This window comes from Centruroides vittatus, unplaced genomic scaffold, assembly GCF_030686945.1.
Source record: "Centruroides vittatus isolate TY-2023 unplaced genomic scaffold, ASM3068694v2 contig_1933, whole genome shotgun sequence".
NCBI classification, from domain to species: domain Eukaryota; kingdom Metazoa; phylum Arthropoda; class Arachnida; order Scorpiones; family Buthidae; genus Centruroides; species Centruroides vittatus.
Genome location: NW_027121186.1, coordinates 8,823 through 28,395, shown reverse-complemented (window position 1 = coordinate 28,395; position 19,573 = coordinate 8,823). Strand labels below are relative to the sequence as shown.

At 30.8% G+C, this 19,573-nt stretch overlaps 1 protein-coding gene across 1 annotated transcript; it reads right to left on the bottom strand.

The window, feature by feature from the left end:
* Nucleotides 1-1,966: 1,966 nt before the first annotated feature.
* On the bottom strand, nucleotides 1,967-18,153 carry LOC136970401 (ATP-binding cassette sub-family C member 4-like). The gene is made up of 9 exons (XM_067264843.1): nucleotides 18,024-18,153; nucleotides 17,570-17,803; nucleotides 17,400-17,500; nucleotides 11,336-11,533; nucleotides 11,103-11,258; nucleotides 8,670-8,759; nucleotides 8,386-8,558; nucleotides 2,212-2,317; nucleotides 1,967-2,143 (listed from the first exon to the last, which is right to left on the bottom strand). The coding sequence occupies exons 1-9, from the start codon at nucleotides 18,151-18,153 to the stop codon at nucleotides 1,967-1,969; spliced, it is 1,365 nt and encodes a 454-aa protein (XP_067120944.1).
* Between the last annotated feature and the right edge of the window lie 1,420 nt (nucleotides 18,154-19,573).

Here is a 19,573-nt window from a genome sequence, read left to right as displayed (position 1 = left end):
TTGCGCCCCTATATATACCGGCGTGGTCTAATGATCCGTTCAAATATAAGATGGCAGCGTTTAAAGCGCTTATTAAAAGGGCGTACGTATATTGCACAGATGTACGAGATCAAATTAAGGAGATTGACAGAATTAAAAAAGTGGCAAAACAGTTGGGTTATAAAGAGAGCGTAATAGGAGGGTTAATTAAGAGTTACAAACAGCATAGACACAGAGGATTTAATAGAGAGGATCGGATCAGCAAGTTCACGTACGACAGAAAAATGGAAGGAGTGATAGAAGAGTTATGTAGATATAAAGGCACAAAAATGATTTATAAAAGAGCACCAAGCATATACAGATTACTTAGAAATGATAAGGACGCAATGAGAATGCAGGATAAGGCGGGGGTTTATAAGATTCCATTTGAGAACGAGCAATTAGCGGTAACAAAAGAATATATTGGAGTAACTAGACGTAATTTGGCAACACGTATAAAAGAACACAAATATGATGTAAAAAAAAGGACACAATAACACCATTTTGGCGATCATGGGACAAGAGGAAAAAGCGAACGTAAAATGGGATGAAGCGAGAATAGTAAAGGCAGTCCATTCACCTACGATTGCGTTAGGGATGGAAAAAGTAGAAATATATAAGAGTAAGGTGGAAAACAAATGTTTAAATGCAAAAGACGCAAATAATCTTCCAACGGCATGGAAATACATAATAGAAAAAGAAATGGGATTAAAAAACCCGTAGAAAGGACATGGCAGCATTAACTAGTTTAATCTATTTTTGATACAATATTTATTTATTTATTTATTTATTTTGTTTGTTGATTAGTAATGATTTTAATGTGTTTGTAGTTGGTTTAATGTTTAATCCGTTATTATTTAAACCGTTAAAATTTGTAAAGATTCGAAAAGTTTTAAGTGTCGCGAGCATTCGAAAGCTTTATATTCGAATTTGGAAATGTAATAAATTTTTCCTGAAGATGACCTATAAAAATTAGGTTGAAAACGTTAGAAAATAAAGAAATCAGCAAGCTCAGCAAGTAATTAGGTGTTTGTGTATTATTATTGGTAAATCTGCTGAGGAAGTAAGGATTGATAAAGATATAATTTAAAGAAATTTAAAAGCATTTTACTTTGTGTAAAACGGTTCACTCGCTGATTAAATACAATCGGGCAGCTTTCAATAATGTTAAAATTTGCATAATGTATTATGAATAATAGTAACTTTTTTATAGTCTTTTGCCTGATTTTATTTTTCTCATTGGTAAATTTTATCCAGTATAAGGCTTACAATAAATTCATTGATTGGTTTTACAAAAAAAATTTATATTATTAATTAAATAATTTTAAGTTACTATTAAACAAAATATTAATAATGTTTTGGTAATTGATAGAAAAGTTAATTATTAACGTTATCACAATTTCGAAATTTTTGTGTTTCCACAATGCAATACTATAAATTTAGTACCAGTTTCCATAATACTTCGATTAAATATTAGAGACAAGAAAATAGATAATAAAAATGCAAAAACATTTTGAACAATATAATTTTATTTTTAATGATTACTAAAAACCAAATTTCTACAAGATTACATATTTACGATTGGAATTATATTCTCGAGTAAGATTGTCCTGATTAAACTCATAAACAAAACTTGTATAAATTATAACAATTAAATTTGTATTCTGTTGTTTAACACATTAAAATTCACTCTTTTTTCTGGAATTACACCATTTAAAAAATTTTTCACAATATTATCACAAAAAACTGCTGATAACATTTTAATAAATGACCAGAATATATAAATCAATCCGTAAAACCCACAAATACTAATATATGTTCAGATTTTAACATTTTCAAAATTTCATGTTATGTTTTATGTGACGTGCGAAAAAAACACTCAAAGAACTCAAATAAACATCCATAACTTCAAATTTACATAATCTATACGTAAAAGACATTTCAAGTTTTATAGTTTTGTTTGTTCGCCCCACTTTTTTGCGAAATATTTATTTTTGGCAATTTCGTATAATTCATTCTTTGAAGCTACTCCCATCTTTTTTACCAAATTATAAAATATGCCATTTACGTTCTTCAGTAATTCATACGGCGAGTCAAATTCTTGTACTTTCCCTGAATCTAGTACCTAAAAATTTAAATTGTCTAATTACTAACAAATATTTATTCTAATATTATTAAATAAAAGAATCTTACCAGAACTCTATCCGAATCGATGATTGTGTGTAATCTGTGGGCTATTGTCATCACTGTACAAGATTTAAATTTTTCTCGAATTATTTTCTGTAGACAGGAATCGGTTCTTGATATAAAAGAAAAAATTTCGTTAAAGAAAAGTTTAGTTCTGTCGTTTATGTAAGAACTATACCAACATTAAATAATAACAAAAAGATTAGTCAAGAAATTCAATCCTGTAGATTATGTATGAACCGTCACTAGCATTAAAGAAGAAAGAATTGTGCTAAACGTCTATTCCGGCTTTCCCTTTGTACTTCCGGAAGTCTCCTGGAATTGTGTATGCGAAGAAAAGTATATAGCATAATATTTACGTATTAAGTACATTAATTATAATCATTTATGTTTTTTAGAATATTTATGGAGGTTTTGAGAAAGCTTTAAATTCAAAAAACCTGTTCATAGAAAAGCAAAAAGCGCTACAAGTCTTGTGCATACCAACAAAAGCTAAGTCTTTGGCTTAGTATTCGAAGTATGTCCTGTGTAGATTTTGTCATTTTATTTTTTAAGCAGTGTTTTTATGGTAAAAAAATCTTTCCTTAATTTAAAACACTAGGTACTTCAATATATATTATATGGTTCCTGCTTGTGGTAATACACGTCTAAAGATGGCATTTGTATTCTTAAGGTACGTCGTGCGTTACTTATGTAATCCGTATTTTTTGGATTTAGATGTCGGGTTATTGTGTGTATAAAAATGGTTTTGAATATATTTTTAGTTGATGAAGAAAGGCAAATGACGCACGAAACGCGTGTGTATAAACGCGTATGAAATTAATTAAAATAAAGAAGTGAATCGTGCCAAGTGATCGTTATTGCGCTATATTGTGCTTATAGAACAAACATAAAATAAATAATAAATAAAATAAATAAAACGGTAGCCTCATATTGAAATGCACCACAAACAATTTAATTTCTAATCGCGAAACTCAGCAAGGAGTAAGTGAAATAATACATTTCCACATTACAACAATATGTGAGCAAATTTAAGGATAGGAAAACTAAAACACAATGCTGGCATTGTAAAACGTTTGAGAATAACGTTAAATTATGTCAATAATTATGATTCTATCGTAATCATGAAAACAAACAAAAAAAATAGCATCAAGTGACAAGGCTTAACGTTCAGCCACGATAAGAAAACACACGTCTTTGTAAAAAAGCTAATGTAGTCGATAGTGACAGCGACGATTGTACTACCGTGCACCAAGTATTTTCCATCACAAGACTTACAAGACAAAGCTTTACTCATCTAACATTACTTTAGATTAGACATATATAGTCAAGAGATTTAACCTATATCTAAATCTGATAGATAGGGTTAAATCATGCTTATTGTGGTAAACATTAGTAAATCCAATATCAAGGCAAAATTCTAGACGAAAGTATAAAGTCAAGATTATTTTCACTTTAAGTGAGCAAGTAATTGCAGTAAAGCAGCAATTGTCTTAAAATAATTACACTAGTAGGCGTTAAAATTTGTGTTGTCAACCGATAACATACTCATAGATGATAAGTTATTCGCACACTATACAAAGGTTTACAGCTACATTAGCATAATAAAACAAACCATACTTATTGAACTTATTGCAGACAATTTCATTTTAAGAAGGTTTAGTATTCAGTTTCATATATGGAGTTAAACTTCTGACAGCAAATAGACAATGCTGAAACAAATACTTTCGACTAATATTGAGAAATGTTTAATTATTGCATTTCGATAAGCAGGATTACCTGTCCCTAAAACCAAAAAAAGATTGTGTTCAATAAGTCTCTTATTTTCAGTTAAGCCAATCAAACAATCTATCAAGAGTCAACACACCAGGACAAAACAAATCGTATTATATAGAGCTCACATCAAACTGCAGCATTCTATAGGACGTTACGGCAAAAGTCCATTAAATGGTTTCCCTAACAAGGATATTGTTATTTGTAAAAAACGATTTTTATGTCGATAGATAAAACGTAAAACGAAAAGACTGTATAACATTTGCACTAATATATATGTATTTTGACAATAAACAGATAATACTTGTATTCTCAGATAAAAAGAAAGTTCAACCTGGTTTCTAAAGACATCGCTATTATTTACTAAATGTCAAATTCTTCGTCTGCTGCTAAGAGTTGCAATTATTTATAATACATAATGGATTTTCTACCAAGACAATTCTGCTTTCCATTCATAATGATTGAGTTAAAAGAATAGTAATCATACTTTTCTTTTAGAGATTAATAATAGCTGATCTTAATTCTGTAGAAAATCCGTTAGATATTTCTGCACATGCTGCATGCAAATATCGCCAGCATTACAAACGTGAGCCTAATTATTAAGTAGCAGTTCTTCAAAAGTAAGAAAATGTCACAGTGATATTTGTCACAATAATGATTACATCAACAGAGAAGCATTCTCTTGTCATTGTAATATATAGCGGCTGTCCTCTAAAGTATCGCATCCTTTGCATATCTTCTTTATAAATGAATTTATACAAATATTTGTAATGTATGTGTGCAAAATGTCTATTCTCTTCCATCAATTATTGTCTGCATGAAATAGCTGCCATAATTCGTAAATACTAGTGATATAACGAATAGTACAGGGTGGACCAAAAAGAATATACGTATTTCAAACTGATATATTTAGTAAACTATCGATAGAGCGGTGTGCTGCGGGTATCGGAAGAACGAGTGCATTGTCTAGTTTGTGTCCATGTCTCCCAGATGTCAGTTGTGCTTGGTTACAATGACGTATTCACAGTTGTTATAAAATGGCTACGCCACAGCACAAAAGCTTTTGTATTCTTCATATGTTGCAAAACTGGTTGTTTCCGAGGCTGAACAAGGACAACTTCATTTTTCAACAAGACGGGGCACCCCCTCACTGGAATCGTCAAGTTCGTCAGTTTCTGAATGAAACTCTTCCGAACCGTTGAATTGGACGTCAAGGAGCTGACGGTTTAGCACTTTTCAGCTGGCCTCCGCGGTCACCGGATTTGACGCCGTGTGATTTCTTTTTGTGGGGTTTCATCAAGGACACCATCTATGTTTTTCTACTACCACAGAACCTCGATGAGTTGAAGAACCGGATCCGTACTGCCATTACATCAGTGACACCGGACATGCTTAGTCGAGTATGGCAGGAATTTGAGTATCGGAGTTCGTGTCGCTGGTGGAGGACATATTGGACACCTGTATTCTAAACTAGAGTTTCATAAATATGTGTCCCAAGTTCCATAGTTGTATGTCTTACAGTTTATTAAATATATCAGTTTGAAATACGTATATTCTTTTTGCTCCACCGTGTATATTTGGCCTCAACCGAATACCGAATATTCGGCCAGAAGCGTTGCCGTTGGCCGAATATTCGGCCAAACTATTCGGCTTGATTAACGCATGTACGAAAATTAGCGCGCAAACTGCATTATGGCAAAGATCGCGCACCGTGCTCTCTATTGGCCCGCTGTCACTACGATTTTTTCTTCCATTAGGTCTAAATTATTTAAATTAATTAATTAAATTATAATTTTTAAAGGTAATATGAGGTGGAGCCTAAAGTTTACTTCTAGCGCCAAATTGGTTTATAATTTATGTAATAGCCGTAAATAGCCCGCTATGATTCAGCAGTTGTTGGTATTAAGATGTAAGTTATAACTTATAAGTTATTATATTTGTAGTCGATAATTTTAACTGTTTAATTAAGCACTAAAATTGTGTTTTTACTACATATTTGTAGACTGAGTAGTACCCTAAGGATATACTTTAGTGGTGACATAATATGGTCTAGTTTCTCCCCAGTTGTGGAACAGTTCAAATATATAATTGGGGAGTTTCTATTTGTGAAGTTTTGTGATATTTTGTTGCTATTGTTTTTGTCAATGTTTTTAAAATTAACATGATTTCAAATGTTATCTTTTGTATATAATGAGAAATGCTCATTCTTTGCTTTATATATAAAATAAATTATATATTAGTTACTCATCTTCTAGAAATAGATAAATAATTCTTTCTTTAAATACGATAAGTTTCAATCAAATGTTTCGTAACTCATTTTAAAATATCGTATAAATATTAAAATATACACAAATACGAATATAACATAATTAAATAAACAATAACATTAATGCCCCATACTTTCTAACCTACACGCCGTCAATGCCATAAGATATCAACCTAGATAAATGCTATAATATTATTTAATTACGAAATAATTTTATACTAAAGTTAGATGCTATTTCTTATTAACTTTAATAATTATAGTTTATTGTTCAGCATTAATATGAGTTACAAAAATGATTAATTTACTGTGTTTTTGTCATTTCTTACTCCTGTTTTTAGGTATTCGGTATTCGGCCGAATAGTGAAAAACAGGCCGAATAGGCCGAATACTGGGTAGTAACCGAATATTCGTTACATCACTAGTAAATACAGATTTTCAATTGATGTTTCTGACATGATCATTCATACAGTTTTTTTTGTTATAGAAAGACATGTAACAGTGTTCTTAATTACTGATTTTAATGCCGTAAGTTTCTTGACATTACACCTTTTTAGCAACTGTATGGCCAAGTAATCGACTACTGGATAGATTGTCTAATAAAACTTACACAAACAAACAGACTTGTTGAAAAATAGACAGGTGGCGAGCAATGGCAGAACAGAGATCATACTAATTTCACGCACAGAAACGTATGACGACCTTTTATAAAAATATTTTTAAAATTTAAAATTAGGCAATCCCCTTACAAATGGCGATTAAAATCTTACTAAAATCACCTTTGACCAACAGACAATTTAATTAATCAAATTGAAGACAAGTCTGCCCAAGAGGGACCACCATTTATTTTGCGCTCCAGACTAAAAACATACACATATGGCGACAGGCCTTCCTTTTTAGGCTTCATGTCGCCAAAGGTAAAAAAGTCCTTTAAAAAAACACAAACATCCAGTTAAAACTAGGAGTCGGTGACACACAGACGTCTTACTCTTTAACCATCCAGCCAGTGGGTGTTTCCGCTTTTTTATCTGCTGGAACAAGCGCTGGAAAATTGTTGCTTGTTCCAGCAGATAAAAGCGCTTGTTCCAGCAGATAAAAAAGCGGAAACACCCACTGGCTGGATGGTTAAAGAGTAAGACGTCTGTGTGTCACCGACTCCTAGTTTTAACTGGATGTTTGTGTTTTTTAAAAGACTTTTTTACCTTTGGCGACATGAAGCCTAAAAAGGAAGGCCTGTCGCCATATGTGTATGTTTTTAGTCTGGAGCGCAAAATAAATGGTGGTCCCTCTTGGGCAGACTTGTCTTCAATTTGATTAATAATAATCTCGCCATCGGTCGGAAAAATCGACAAAAAGACAACTTAATTATTGTACTTTTAATTCTATTGTAATATATGATGGAATGTTATTCCATTTACAGGACTTTTCTGTTGTGCTGCATGTCAAACTCATATCTTTGAAGATCAACTTTAATTCAGGCTTTTCACTATCTGAACATCACGAAATAATCCGAAGACAGCCATCATTAAACCTATGGTTTTTTCTAATTTTTGTTTTTCAAATTTAGACTATCAAATACAGCTGAGCTGGTTTCGAGTATTCATTTACCAGACAATAGATCAAAATTTCCAAACACTACTGACAGACAACTAATAGCTCTAACTGAGATGCATGCATGAAAGTTTATTATCATACAGCAGAACATTAATGTTACATAAATTAATCACATATTTACACTTAAATTCAATTATGAATCCGAATATTACGTTTTTTAGTATTTTAATTTAGTATATATTATTGTCTTGTAGACAAGAAAGGAGTCTTTTTTTCCTTCCTTATTTTCAATTCGACAAATACAAAATAGGGGCAAACAAAATATGAGAAACGAGGTACAATATATTCTGGACATATCACACAATATATTTGTGACGATTAATCAGAATTTGTTCGATTCTCAGAGCGATCGATTGTAAGTTTAATCATTCTGCAAATTAATCGTTTTATTAGTGGCTTAATATCAACGTAATCATCGTGAATATCAACAATCTTATACCAAACTTATAATCAAACTATTGTCTACTTAACATGAATTATAATATAAAATGATTTATACTTGAAATTATATAATATTTTTATATTCTAACTTTGTATCAATATTGGAAGTTGCTTCGTCCATGACGAGAATTTTATTCTGTCGAAGAATGGTTCTGGCAAGACAAATTAACTGTCTTTCTCCCACGCTGAAATTTCGCCCTCCTTCTGTTAAATGCGTATCTAACCCGCCAGGTAATTTATTAATAAGTTCTTTTAATTGTACCTTTAATTTAAATATTTATAAAATTAAATACGTGATAATTAAATTTAATCGGAAAAACGTTTAAAGAAAAAAAATGGAAGCGAATTGAAAAAATATTTATTTAATTGTAACCTCCTCTATGGCATTCCACATCATTTCTTCAGAATATTCATTAAAAGGATCTATGTTTCTTCGAAGAGGCCCCGTAAATAACATTGGATCCTGAAAAAATAAACGCATACACTGTAATAACTGTATTTTACAATTCGTTTCTATATTGAATAATATGAGTTAAAATTACGAAAAACATAGACCCGGCAGTAACCAAGCGGTTTGTACCTAGACTACTGGGATTTCTGTCGTGGGTTCTCGCTGCGATCGGACATAGTGTTATCCGGGTTTTCTCCACGTCTGTAACGCTTAAATAGGGGCCAGTTACCCTTAAAATGTTCTTTCGGAAGGCATCCCCTAGGCAGATCGCCAAGTGTTGCGTTGTCATAACTCAATACAACGAAGAAAAAACAAACAAACAAACGAACAAAGACAAATATTAAAATACGTTACTTTAATAATCATCGTAGAATACACAGGATGCAGTAAAGCAAATACCTATAAGCAATGTTGAGGATAACTCATTTTATGTCTTTTATTAAAACATTTAGTTGTGTTTGAACTTTCAAAAATTCAATCTGATTGCTAAGAAAGTAGTGGATTATTAATATGATTTCATTTTCTGATTGGTATGTAATTATCGGTAAAATGTCGTTATTGGCAATCTGTAAAATCAATATAGAACCAAATTATGGAAATGTTTGATTTTTGTAACGTTTAATAAGTTATGTGTGAATCGAATTTTGCCAGAACTACTGTAGAATTTGTAACAGTACATGTTGCTGCCTGTTTCGATTAGTTTAGTCAATAGCTCTCTGCCATCAGTCAACTGATCGTGTTTTTTCGAATCAGATCGAATCGATCACACTAATAACGACTTTTGCTCATGTACTCTGTCGCGCTTTTCAGGATTGCGTTTATTTCTACCCGTGGTATTTACAGCATAACGTGTCCAACGAAATTTTTGTTCGCCCCATATGATAACGTCACATAATTCATTGTACAATTATGAACAATCGGCTTCTTTTCACGGAGACTGTTAAAGGCTTTTTTTTGTTTCACGATTAAATTCTTTGATGGCAATTAATTAATTGATCACGTTTTAAATACTATTCTATTATTGTTATGTCTGCAATAAAGAATATTTATTGTTTTGAACTGACAGACTAATTAAATTTCTTCGCTTTTATCAAGTTAAATTATATCATGTATATACGCTATTAATAGACTAAAATTAATTTACAAAAATTAATATTAGTGTATACAGTAAAACCTTGGGATACGAATGCCCCTGTTTACGAACAACATTTTGAACGATTATTTGCACCGGTTTTCGCACAATATCTCGTTCCCCGAACCATCTACTCGGCTCTACTGGCCACAGATAGTCAACTTCCTATGCTTCATGTGTTAAAGAAAGCCTGACCAGTTAACGACAAAACTACTAATTTGGCAGTGGCGCCGAAATCTGCCTAGCTTTTTTAGACGTCACAGCACGAACCTTCGATGACGTTTTTAGTCAAATAAGATTTCAATACGCATGCGCGTAGTCACCATTACATCCGAGCGAGGTGCGAACCCACGATCAAACTTCCAGTGTTGAGGAACAAAACCGCTTATCTCACTGGTGGATCTATAGATAATATTATATTATACACAATATTATACTGTATTTGTATGCATTTTTATGGATGAAATACAGCTGAAAACGTAAAGAAAACTTTTGGTTTTAGGTTGGGGTAGAGATTAATACATTTTGCATTGTTTGTTATAGAAAAATTTGTTTCGGTTTAAGAAGAAATCGGTTTTGGAATAACTTTCTGTAATGAATTAAGTTCCTAAATTGAAGATTGACTATATTTTATTTTTCTCTAAATTAAATGTTTTTCTATATAAATTGAATTTATTTATGAACACATCTTTTATTCATAATCATAATATAATTTTATGGAGAATCGTATAAAGTCATTAAACAAATACGTAGAACTAATAATTTCACAATCGCAATTTGCATTAAAGTTAAAATGTAATTCATTAAAACATACATAAGTTTAGAAAATGTCTATGAAGCATGAAAAGTAGTCGTTTCGTGTCTCTGATATATTTTATAAAGTACATGTTCGTTCAACTTAGACTATTAGAAATTACTATATTTCGAATTGCTGGTTTTAATTAATTAAGAAAAAAATAATTGTGTCTCAATGTTTATAAATGTGACTTGTTCGAAAAATGATCACATTACATTTCACAAGTTACTTCACATTACTTAATAATAAGTTCATTCAAATTATATTACACCTTCTTGGCTTAGCTATCTGCATCGATATGGTCATGTTTTATCATAATTAATGAATTAAATTTTCGTACAGAAAAGGAAATAAAAACATTTTTATCTGGAAAAAGTATGAAAGTAATTAAATAGAAATTATACTCATTGAATTAATTATTACTTACCTGAGGAATGATAGATATTTTACTACGAAGATCCCGTAGTCCCATATCTTTAATGTCAACTCCATCGACGGTTATTGTTCCTGTTGGCTCTGTCATGCGAAATAACGAAGCAATTATAGAACTTTTTCCTGCTCCTGTTCTTCCAACAATTCCTATCTGCAATTAATTAATTAATAAACACCAATTCAGACAATAATTACGAACAATACTCTCTCAATTTGCAGATGTTTTACCTTTTCTCCAGGGCGAATATGAAATGTTAAGTTCTTTAACACAATATTTTTATCCTTGGAGTATTGTAAAGAAACATTATCGAAACGAATTTCTCCTGTTTCTGGCCAATCGGAGGGTGGCCTTTTATTAGGTAAACTTTCGTAGGATGCTTCCGATTTCAAATCGCTATACTTCAGAATGCGTTTTACCGAGTTCATCTGGAAAATTTATTTTTTAAGAAATAACAATTACATAATCAAGAAAATAAATCATTCATAGAATTTCATTTTATTTATTGATACAGATATTTCGTGTAAAGGGTTGGTTAACAACATTAATACTTAGTTTTCCCGTTATTTTAAATTATTTTCCATTCTTATAAAACCATTATATCTTCTCCGTACTGATATACACTAACATTTATTTTCTTATCATAAAATATGTAGGAATTAATTTAAAATTCCAGAAATATTTAAAATTGGAAAATATTTTAACCTTTTTGTTACATTTCTTAAATTTTAAATTTTCTTTTCAATATTTTATATATAACGAAAAAAAACTGATAAACTTATGAATTATTTAACTGTCATATATATTGATATTTATAATTTCACACTTCTGAAGATTCCTGTTTTCAACCAAGTTTAAAAAGTTATAAAATATCCAGTGAGTAGGCCCGGCGTTGCTCGGGCAAAATTAATCATAGCGAAGATTAAGATTATTACATTATAGTCAACCTTATTCGTTTTCACATAATGCAAGAATTGAGATCCCCTGTTTACAGACTAATTAGACAATTTTTAGACAGGTCTAAAAATATGTTCGATTTTCCGCAAAAACCAAAAAAATTGCAACTGCGTCTTGCATGTCGCTTACTCTTAAGAATTCCATTGTTACGTAACACTTCCATTGTTTATACCTGCACGTTACTTAACACTTCCATTGTTGATGGAAGTGTTGAGCCTTAATCCTGTCCCTCTCCCTCGTGGGGAAAAAATTTGAAAAATTTCTTTTTAGTGTTCGTTCTCGTGACGTACCCTAACTGTGTACCACATTTCAACTTTTAACTCCTAACCGTTTGGCTCTGCTCTGATTATTATTATTATCATTATTATTATCAACTCGTTTCGTTTATATATATATATATATATATATATAAGTATTGCTTTGTTGAGATTCAATATTATTCATATTCAATAATTTTAATTTTCTAAACGATGATAAATCAAAAACGTCTTTTTCTCTGTTTCTTCATATGTTTCAGTTATTGAACTGTTTTTACTACATTATTTATAATTAGATCATTTTATTTTTCTATCAATATTTTCTATAGATAATCTAACATTTGCGAAACAATGAAAAGTTAATTTTTTCGACAAGCGTGAATCTAGATATTTTGTATGATCTTTCTTTTTCTCCGTAAAAGAATTTCAGATTTCAGGCAATTGAATATTGAAGAAATTTTGACTTGAGTGAACAAATTCAAAACTTAGTTACTCGTGGTGACAACGATATCTGTACATCTGATATATTAATTTACGAAACATCATTTAGTGTTAGAAATGTTGGTATTAAAACATTTACGAACATGCCCTTTGAAAGAAGCGCGATAAAATAAGTGTATTTCTTTCTTATTTTCCTTCTCATACTGTCGTCCTGTGAACCAGTTTCCAGGGGTGGAAACCCTATGTAACATGGTGGGATAATTTTTTGAGTGAACGCAAATTACTTGTTATTTCTTTCAGGGCATTCATGCAATATTAATTAATTTTATCTGAAATAAAATTACAAGTTCAGTTTAAAGTATACAATAAAAACATACGTATCGACATATAAATGAAGAATTTTTAAGTTCTATTCAAATGTATAATTTACCATCTATAAGCTCGATATTTGTTAATTAATTAATGAATGTACAATACTTTAATATAAATCGTTAATTTTTCAAAACAAAAATGAACTTTAGAAACTATTCAAAAGAATCAAAAACCGAAATAAAAAAAAAGTTTGATATCGTTGCATCACTAATATGTATACAGTCAATTATTTCGTATTTTACAGTAAGATACGTAATGACGAGCGCTGGAGAATACTACCCGAGGTTAGAGTTAGTGCTATTAGTGGGTGGTGGATTTTCGAAAAATAAAGTCTATAATAGCACTTTTGACGGCCGAGAATGATAGACTCCATGTTGTTGCCCAGTGTTCGAGGTGATTAAGTGAAGTCTGGATGGGTCAGGAAGCTTGGATAGGGCTAGTGCTTGTGGTTAGAAGAAAAAAATCATCAGCATAGAGAATTGCCGTTATATTGGCTGAAAGCACTGTCCATAAGTCTGCCATATAAAAAGTAAAAAGGACAGGAGCGAGGACGAACTTTCGCGCGTTTTTTTTTTATATCGGTTGCTAGGCAATAACTCGTTAGAAGTGTTGCCAAAGAGTGTTCAAGTTCTCTGGCGCTGGCAACCACAATTTCATATAAAATATATATATAAAGAAAGAAACCTTTCTTTCAATTAAAATTTTGCCGCGCCTTGCGCTGTCATCGACATGACACGAGTGGATGAAAAATATGGCGTAATTCGATGTATTATTGTTAAGTGTGAAGACAAATAATAAAAAAAAATTAATTTAGTAAAGAATAAACTCTAAATGTTGTTTCTTTGGTTACAGGTGATCATGTCCATTACATTTTAAAAGTGTTATTTTAGTGATGCAAATTTAAAATTAATAAAATAAAACCTTTGGTTACAGAGCAATACATCGTGGTTTATTTCATTTGTCGAGTCTTTTTTTTTTGGAATATAATATAAACTATATATATATACATATATATATATATATTAAACACTGTTTTGAGATATAAAGACTTTTAGTAGAATAGTAGTTGAAAATTTCAGAGTACTAGCAAACAAAATTTTTTCACTCCACGTTTTCAATACTGATTGTTTTAACCCATGTATGTGTTTTTTGCTTTTATCCCCACTATATAGGTATGTTATAAGCACTTAAACTGACTTACACCACTTTGGCTTTACACAGATTGAGAGTATGGTTCAATAACAAACTTGCATAATAAAAAAAAAAATTTTTTTATTTTATTTAAAAATAGTATATTATGTCAAAAAATGATATACATCAATGTCATGTAGTTAGATATCAGCTACAACAGTTTTTGTTATTCAACATCCCTAGTATCATCAGCAGGCAGTTGTGTTCAACAGAGTTAAAAGTGTGAAGGTTTAAATGGTATGCATGATGGATAGGGGGAATGTAGTCTATGACCAAGGCCTGTTACCGAAGAGAAAAAACAAGGTCTTGCATATTTTTTTCTCTCTTCGGTCACAGGCCTTGGTCCATTGTAGAGTTGAGACAAAGGTACATTTGCTAGTGATAACGGTCGTCCTAGTATTCCTGGTAGTTTCATGTTCAGCTTGAAAAATGCCTGCTCATCAGACGTGTTCTCCTTGTAAAAGCTTGTATATGGATCAGATTTCTGATACCTAATCCATTGCATTTTTAGCCATAACACTGGATGGTTTTCTTCATCAAGCTTTCTTTTGAAAATGTTTTTTCCATATTGTGTGTAGCTAAAAACTCTTTGCCAAACATCACAGTAAGATGGAAAGGATTCTTTTGCTTTTCTTTTCTGATAGCTCTATGCCAGTCAGTAGGGCAAGAAATCTGTTGACTCTTACTGTACAGTTTAATTGAGCTAAAGTCTGAGTCATACGGAAGATAGGAATGACTACTGGTAATAAACTTTTGATCAATGGTTTCAATGTTGTTGTCTGCACTCAAAACTAGCTCAATAAATTTAATGCCACCTTCCAGTCTGGTTTTGTCCTGTGCATGTATCGCTGTATAACACAACGTGTTTTGCTGTTGGTACTCTACATTTTATGTGTTTGACCACACATGCACTGAATTCCTGTGAGCCTCTAGATCCTACAATTTCATTTCAATACATGTACCCTAGTCCTGTTGATAACTCGTGGCAACCTAAGTTATAAACGTATAAATTACGTTTATAATAAGCGATTTGGCATGTAACTTTTTGAAATAATAATGACTTTTCCAAATCAAATGAAAAACAGTAATATGAGCTATCAGAAGCCGATTTTTAGGAGTCTTTTTTCATAGCATGTCTTACCTTCTCAACCTTTCGTAGATGAAGTTCTCCAATTTAAGAAAGAATTTAAGTTCTCCAATTTCTTCGAGCTGAGAAAAATGCAATAAATAACGTTTTTATTGTGTGCCGCATTTGTGTCAATATAAAAATATTTTACACTATTTAAAAGTAGAGAAAATAGGGTAAACAAAGATGTAATAATAATTTTTAAAGCGAAGTCAAAAATTTTACAATTTTAAGATAAAAAATGGCGTCTGTTTGCTGAAATTAAATCGAAAAATGAGGCCTGGTGACTGAAATTAAATCGAAAAATCATGTGACTGCAGAAGGGATATACAATCAGTAGCATGTAGTATTCATGACACTAGAACAAAACAGTAACTGGAATAATGGTGGAACTCCCAGTTACCCCACTTTAGCTATCAACAGATAGATAGCACTGCTGACTGCATAAACTTGTGCTGCCATTTGTGGAGCTGTTTAGGGAACTAGGAGCTACACCATAATTTCCGTAGGTAATTTTACATATACGTAATTCATTGCTACCATTAACACAGATTTTTTCAAAAATGAAGTTACACCACTTTGGTTTTAAAGGGCTTATATATATATATAAATGGGAGCAGTTGAATATTTTTGATTCAAATTCTTGGATGAACTGTAATTATATAAATAAAAACGAAGTAATAATTTAAGATTTTAAGAGGAGTAAAGAGATTTAAAGTTTAATAAAAATATACTGAACAAAAAATGCAAAAATTGCGAAATTACTCAAAACGCTAGAAAATATATGCATAAATATTCAACACGCGGCAATAATTATAAGGTTATTGAAAGAAATAACTTAAGCCTGAACAATATCAAAATATTTTGAAAAAATTCATTTTAAAATGAAATAGATATTGTGAAAGAAAAAGGGAAAATAGAATATAAAGTTCTTCGTTGCTTCTTGTTATTTCGTTTGTTTTCTGTAATTAAGAAAGAGTTTGGAGAGATTAAAAAAATGTTTTAAATCCTTTTTGTGTAAAGGTTGTTCTTTTAAAAAGGATCTGAGGTGATATAGGCGCAGCTGACAAGATGGTGCACGCAACAAGGTTCAAAGAATATGACTCGCTGCCAATTTTCTGGTTTTACGTCGGTAAAGGAGTAGGAAATATTTTTTACTTTGTCGAAACCAAAATTTCACAGCACAATGCTAAACGTAAAGGGCGTTAAAAAGGTACACCTACGGATCGTGGCGAAAAGAGCTTTGTGGCACAATAGACGATGGTCTGAATGTTTCGGAGTTAAGAACTTGTAATAAGTAAGGATTTTATTAGTTTTCAGCATTTCAAATTCCTTATCCGTTACAGAGGTCGAAATGTTTTTCTTAACATTTTTTTTCTTTTTTTATTTTTTTTTAGTTTTAAACTTTTCTTTTAATGTTCTGTTTGAATTTTAACGTTACCATTCGTCGAAGTCAAACATATACAATAGATAATAAACCATATAAATTTAAATGTAGCAATATATATATATATATAACACTCGAGTGGAAAGCGACTAGGCCAATATGACTATAACACGTTTTCGTTGTTTACAGGTTATCCACTATAGCCATCGTTTGATAAATGCGATTAATAAATTTTTCGATGTTACCGCGTATATTAAAACGCATTAATCAACAATTTGCGAAATCTTTCAATATTTTTTAACTGTAGAGTAATTAAAGAAAAACATTTCTAAATTTAAAAATACCAGTATTATCAAACCAACGTGCAAATTCCCATATTAAACATTATTCTCTTAATATACGTAAGATAAAATAATAATAATAACGCGTGCTATGTGATGATAAGTAGATTTTCTGTTACAAGAAGTTGATCTTCTTTGAAAAATTTCATATCGTCCGATAAAGTAAACTTGCCGTTCGTTTGAAATTAAAATTTTTTATCGGGATGGGAAAATATATAATACCTGAAATTCCACTTCGGATGCAAATCCAATAACGTGTTGAGATAGTATAATAATTAGTATTCCATAATTCAATACAAGTCCAATTTGGATTCTTAAGTAATCTAAAGTAAAAGTACAAATTTAAAATTATTTATTTTATAAACTGTAGACATATAAATATATTCACTTACCTGCATTACTTGAGACACCGAAAACAATAACAGTGATAATTAGATTTATAAAACAAATTATATGACCGTATATGGAAAGCCATCGATTTAAAGCCAGGTAAAGGAACCACGTTGAAGTGTGCTTATCCTGATACTTATTAAACATAGATTTAAATTTGCTTTCAGCATTAAATGCTCTAATTGTCGTCAATCCGTAAAGGGATACACTCAGATGAGAAAATACTGGACTTCTCACTGTAAATAAAAGAGAATAAAAAAAAATTGAATATTTAAGCGAAGATTTATTTAATATAATAATTATTAACTTATTATTTCTAAAAATGTACCAGAACATTTTTACCCGTGTCTAACAAACTGCTGATCGTATCGTCGTCTTAGTATCGAATTTTATCGTCATTATTCTGCACGCGATTAAGTTAAATACAAGAAACTCTTCTATATTCTAAATACTTACATTTTCCTTCCAAATGTTTTATGCTTTTCAACACACGGCTGAAAATCGTCCACAAAGCGTAGAATATTACTGAAAGGACAGCAATCAATATAAGTATAGGCGGACAGAGGATTGCTTGAAGAACACACATGCCGACGAGAATTGCACTTCCCTATAATTAAAAAATATAAATTGCTAATAAATATTTAGAGATCTTAAAACTTAAGTTTGAGAAGTAAAGTATAAAATAAAAATTCTACAAGTGCATTTAGAAGAGTCACATCTTTGTTCAAAAATGTAAACTGGTGTGTCACAAGCCTTGAATAATTGACTTTGCGTATAGCAGTTTTTTAGAGATTCCATGGCAATTAATAAACAAAAATGAAATTTAATTATTTTCACTTTAAAACCCGCTATCTTAAGAGAAGATGCAAAAAAGTTTTGGTTTTATTTTTTTCGGGGATGGGATATCATATTTTTCAAGAAATTTACTACATTTTATAACTTAAAATAAAGAAAAAGAAAGTTTAACAAGATGTATCCAGGTGAACATGTGCCACTAGTTGTATCGTCTAGATGCAGTGTTTTAAAATCTTCAAGAAGGTCTTAATGTTTTTTGAGATTCCGGAATGAAAATTATTATAAAATCTAAAAATGAAAATTTTTATTTTCACATTTTTAGTGTATATAACAGGGGGTATAGTCAATTGGTGGAAAACGCCTCTTAAAACGTTAAAATTTCTGAATTCATGGAATCTTGAAATGCCGGGAAACGCAAAAAATTTCGCTGGTTGTTTCTGTTCCTATAGATCTGTACGTATGACACTATTTTTCATTCTCCTTAAAGCTTAATAACTCCTCTACTTTTGTTTAAAATTACTGAAATTTAAAGGGAGGTTTGTGTATTTAAGAAATGATGCTACTTAATTTTAATTGACTAAAGTTAGAGAGAGAGGACAGATAAAGAAAGATCGTGTTTCGTACATCCAGTAGACTCTTAATTTCATGTTATCAAGCATTTAGAGTTTTATGCCTATTTACAAAATTAAAGCTTTTGCTATCTTATAATTATCGTATAACAATATAAATATTTTTAAGATGACATAACATAACAGAAGGCAAAACATGCAGTTTTAGACGTTGGGAGAAAAGTTAAGTATTTGTTACTGGATTCTTATTAATCTTCATACCATCTCTAAAAGAATAAACCGACATCCACGTAAATCTTATGGTTACAGACTTATGGTAAATTTTACATTATACTTCTTATATACAATACTGTATTTTAATCAGTTTTTCATGAAAATTATCTGAGTAAAAACACGATAAAAATTGCATTTACTTAGATATATATTCCTGAGATCATACAAATCTATTTTAAAAAATAAATTATTATAAAGAGTGCAATCAAGCACTTTAACTACTAATAGAATGCATATTTTCTGTGTTTACAAAAGTTCCAGTTAGTTAGTGTTCAGAAAATTCGAAAATCAGAAAAGTTGATATAGAATGTACATGTTTTTTGTGTTTATTTTAACCATCAGTTGTACACAAAAGTTTTACTGAACTGA

Bases quoted from the DNA above. Each gene is read 5' to 3' on its own strand.
- LOC136970401 (XM_067264843.1), bottom strand. From the start codon at position 18,153: ATGTGTGTTCTTCAAGCAATCCTCTGTCCGCCTATACTTATATTGATT. The intron at 11,259-11,335 runs GTAAAACATCTG...AATTAATTGCAG, and splicing joins ATATTCGCCCTGGAGAAAAG to ATAGGAATTGTTGGAAGAAC. The intron at 8,559-8,669 runs GTTACAATTAAA...TTTAAATTAAAG, and splicing joins TGTGGAATGCCATAGAGGAG to GTACAATTAAAAGAACTTAT.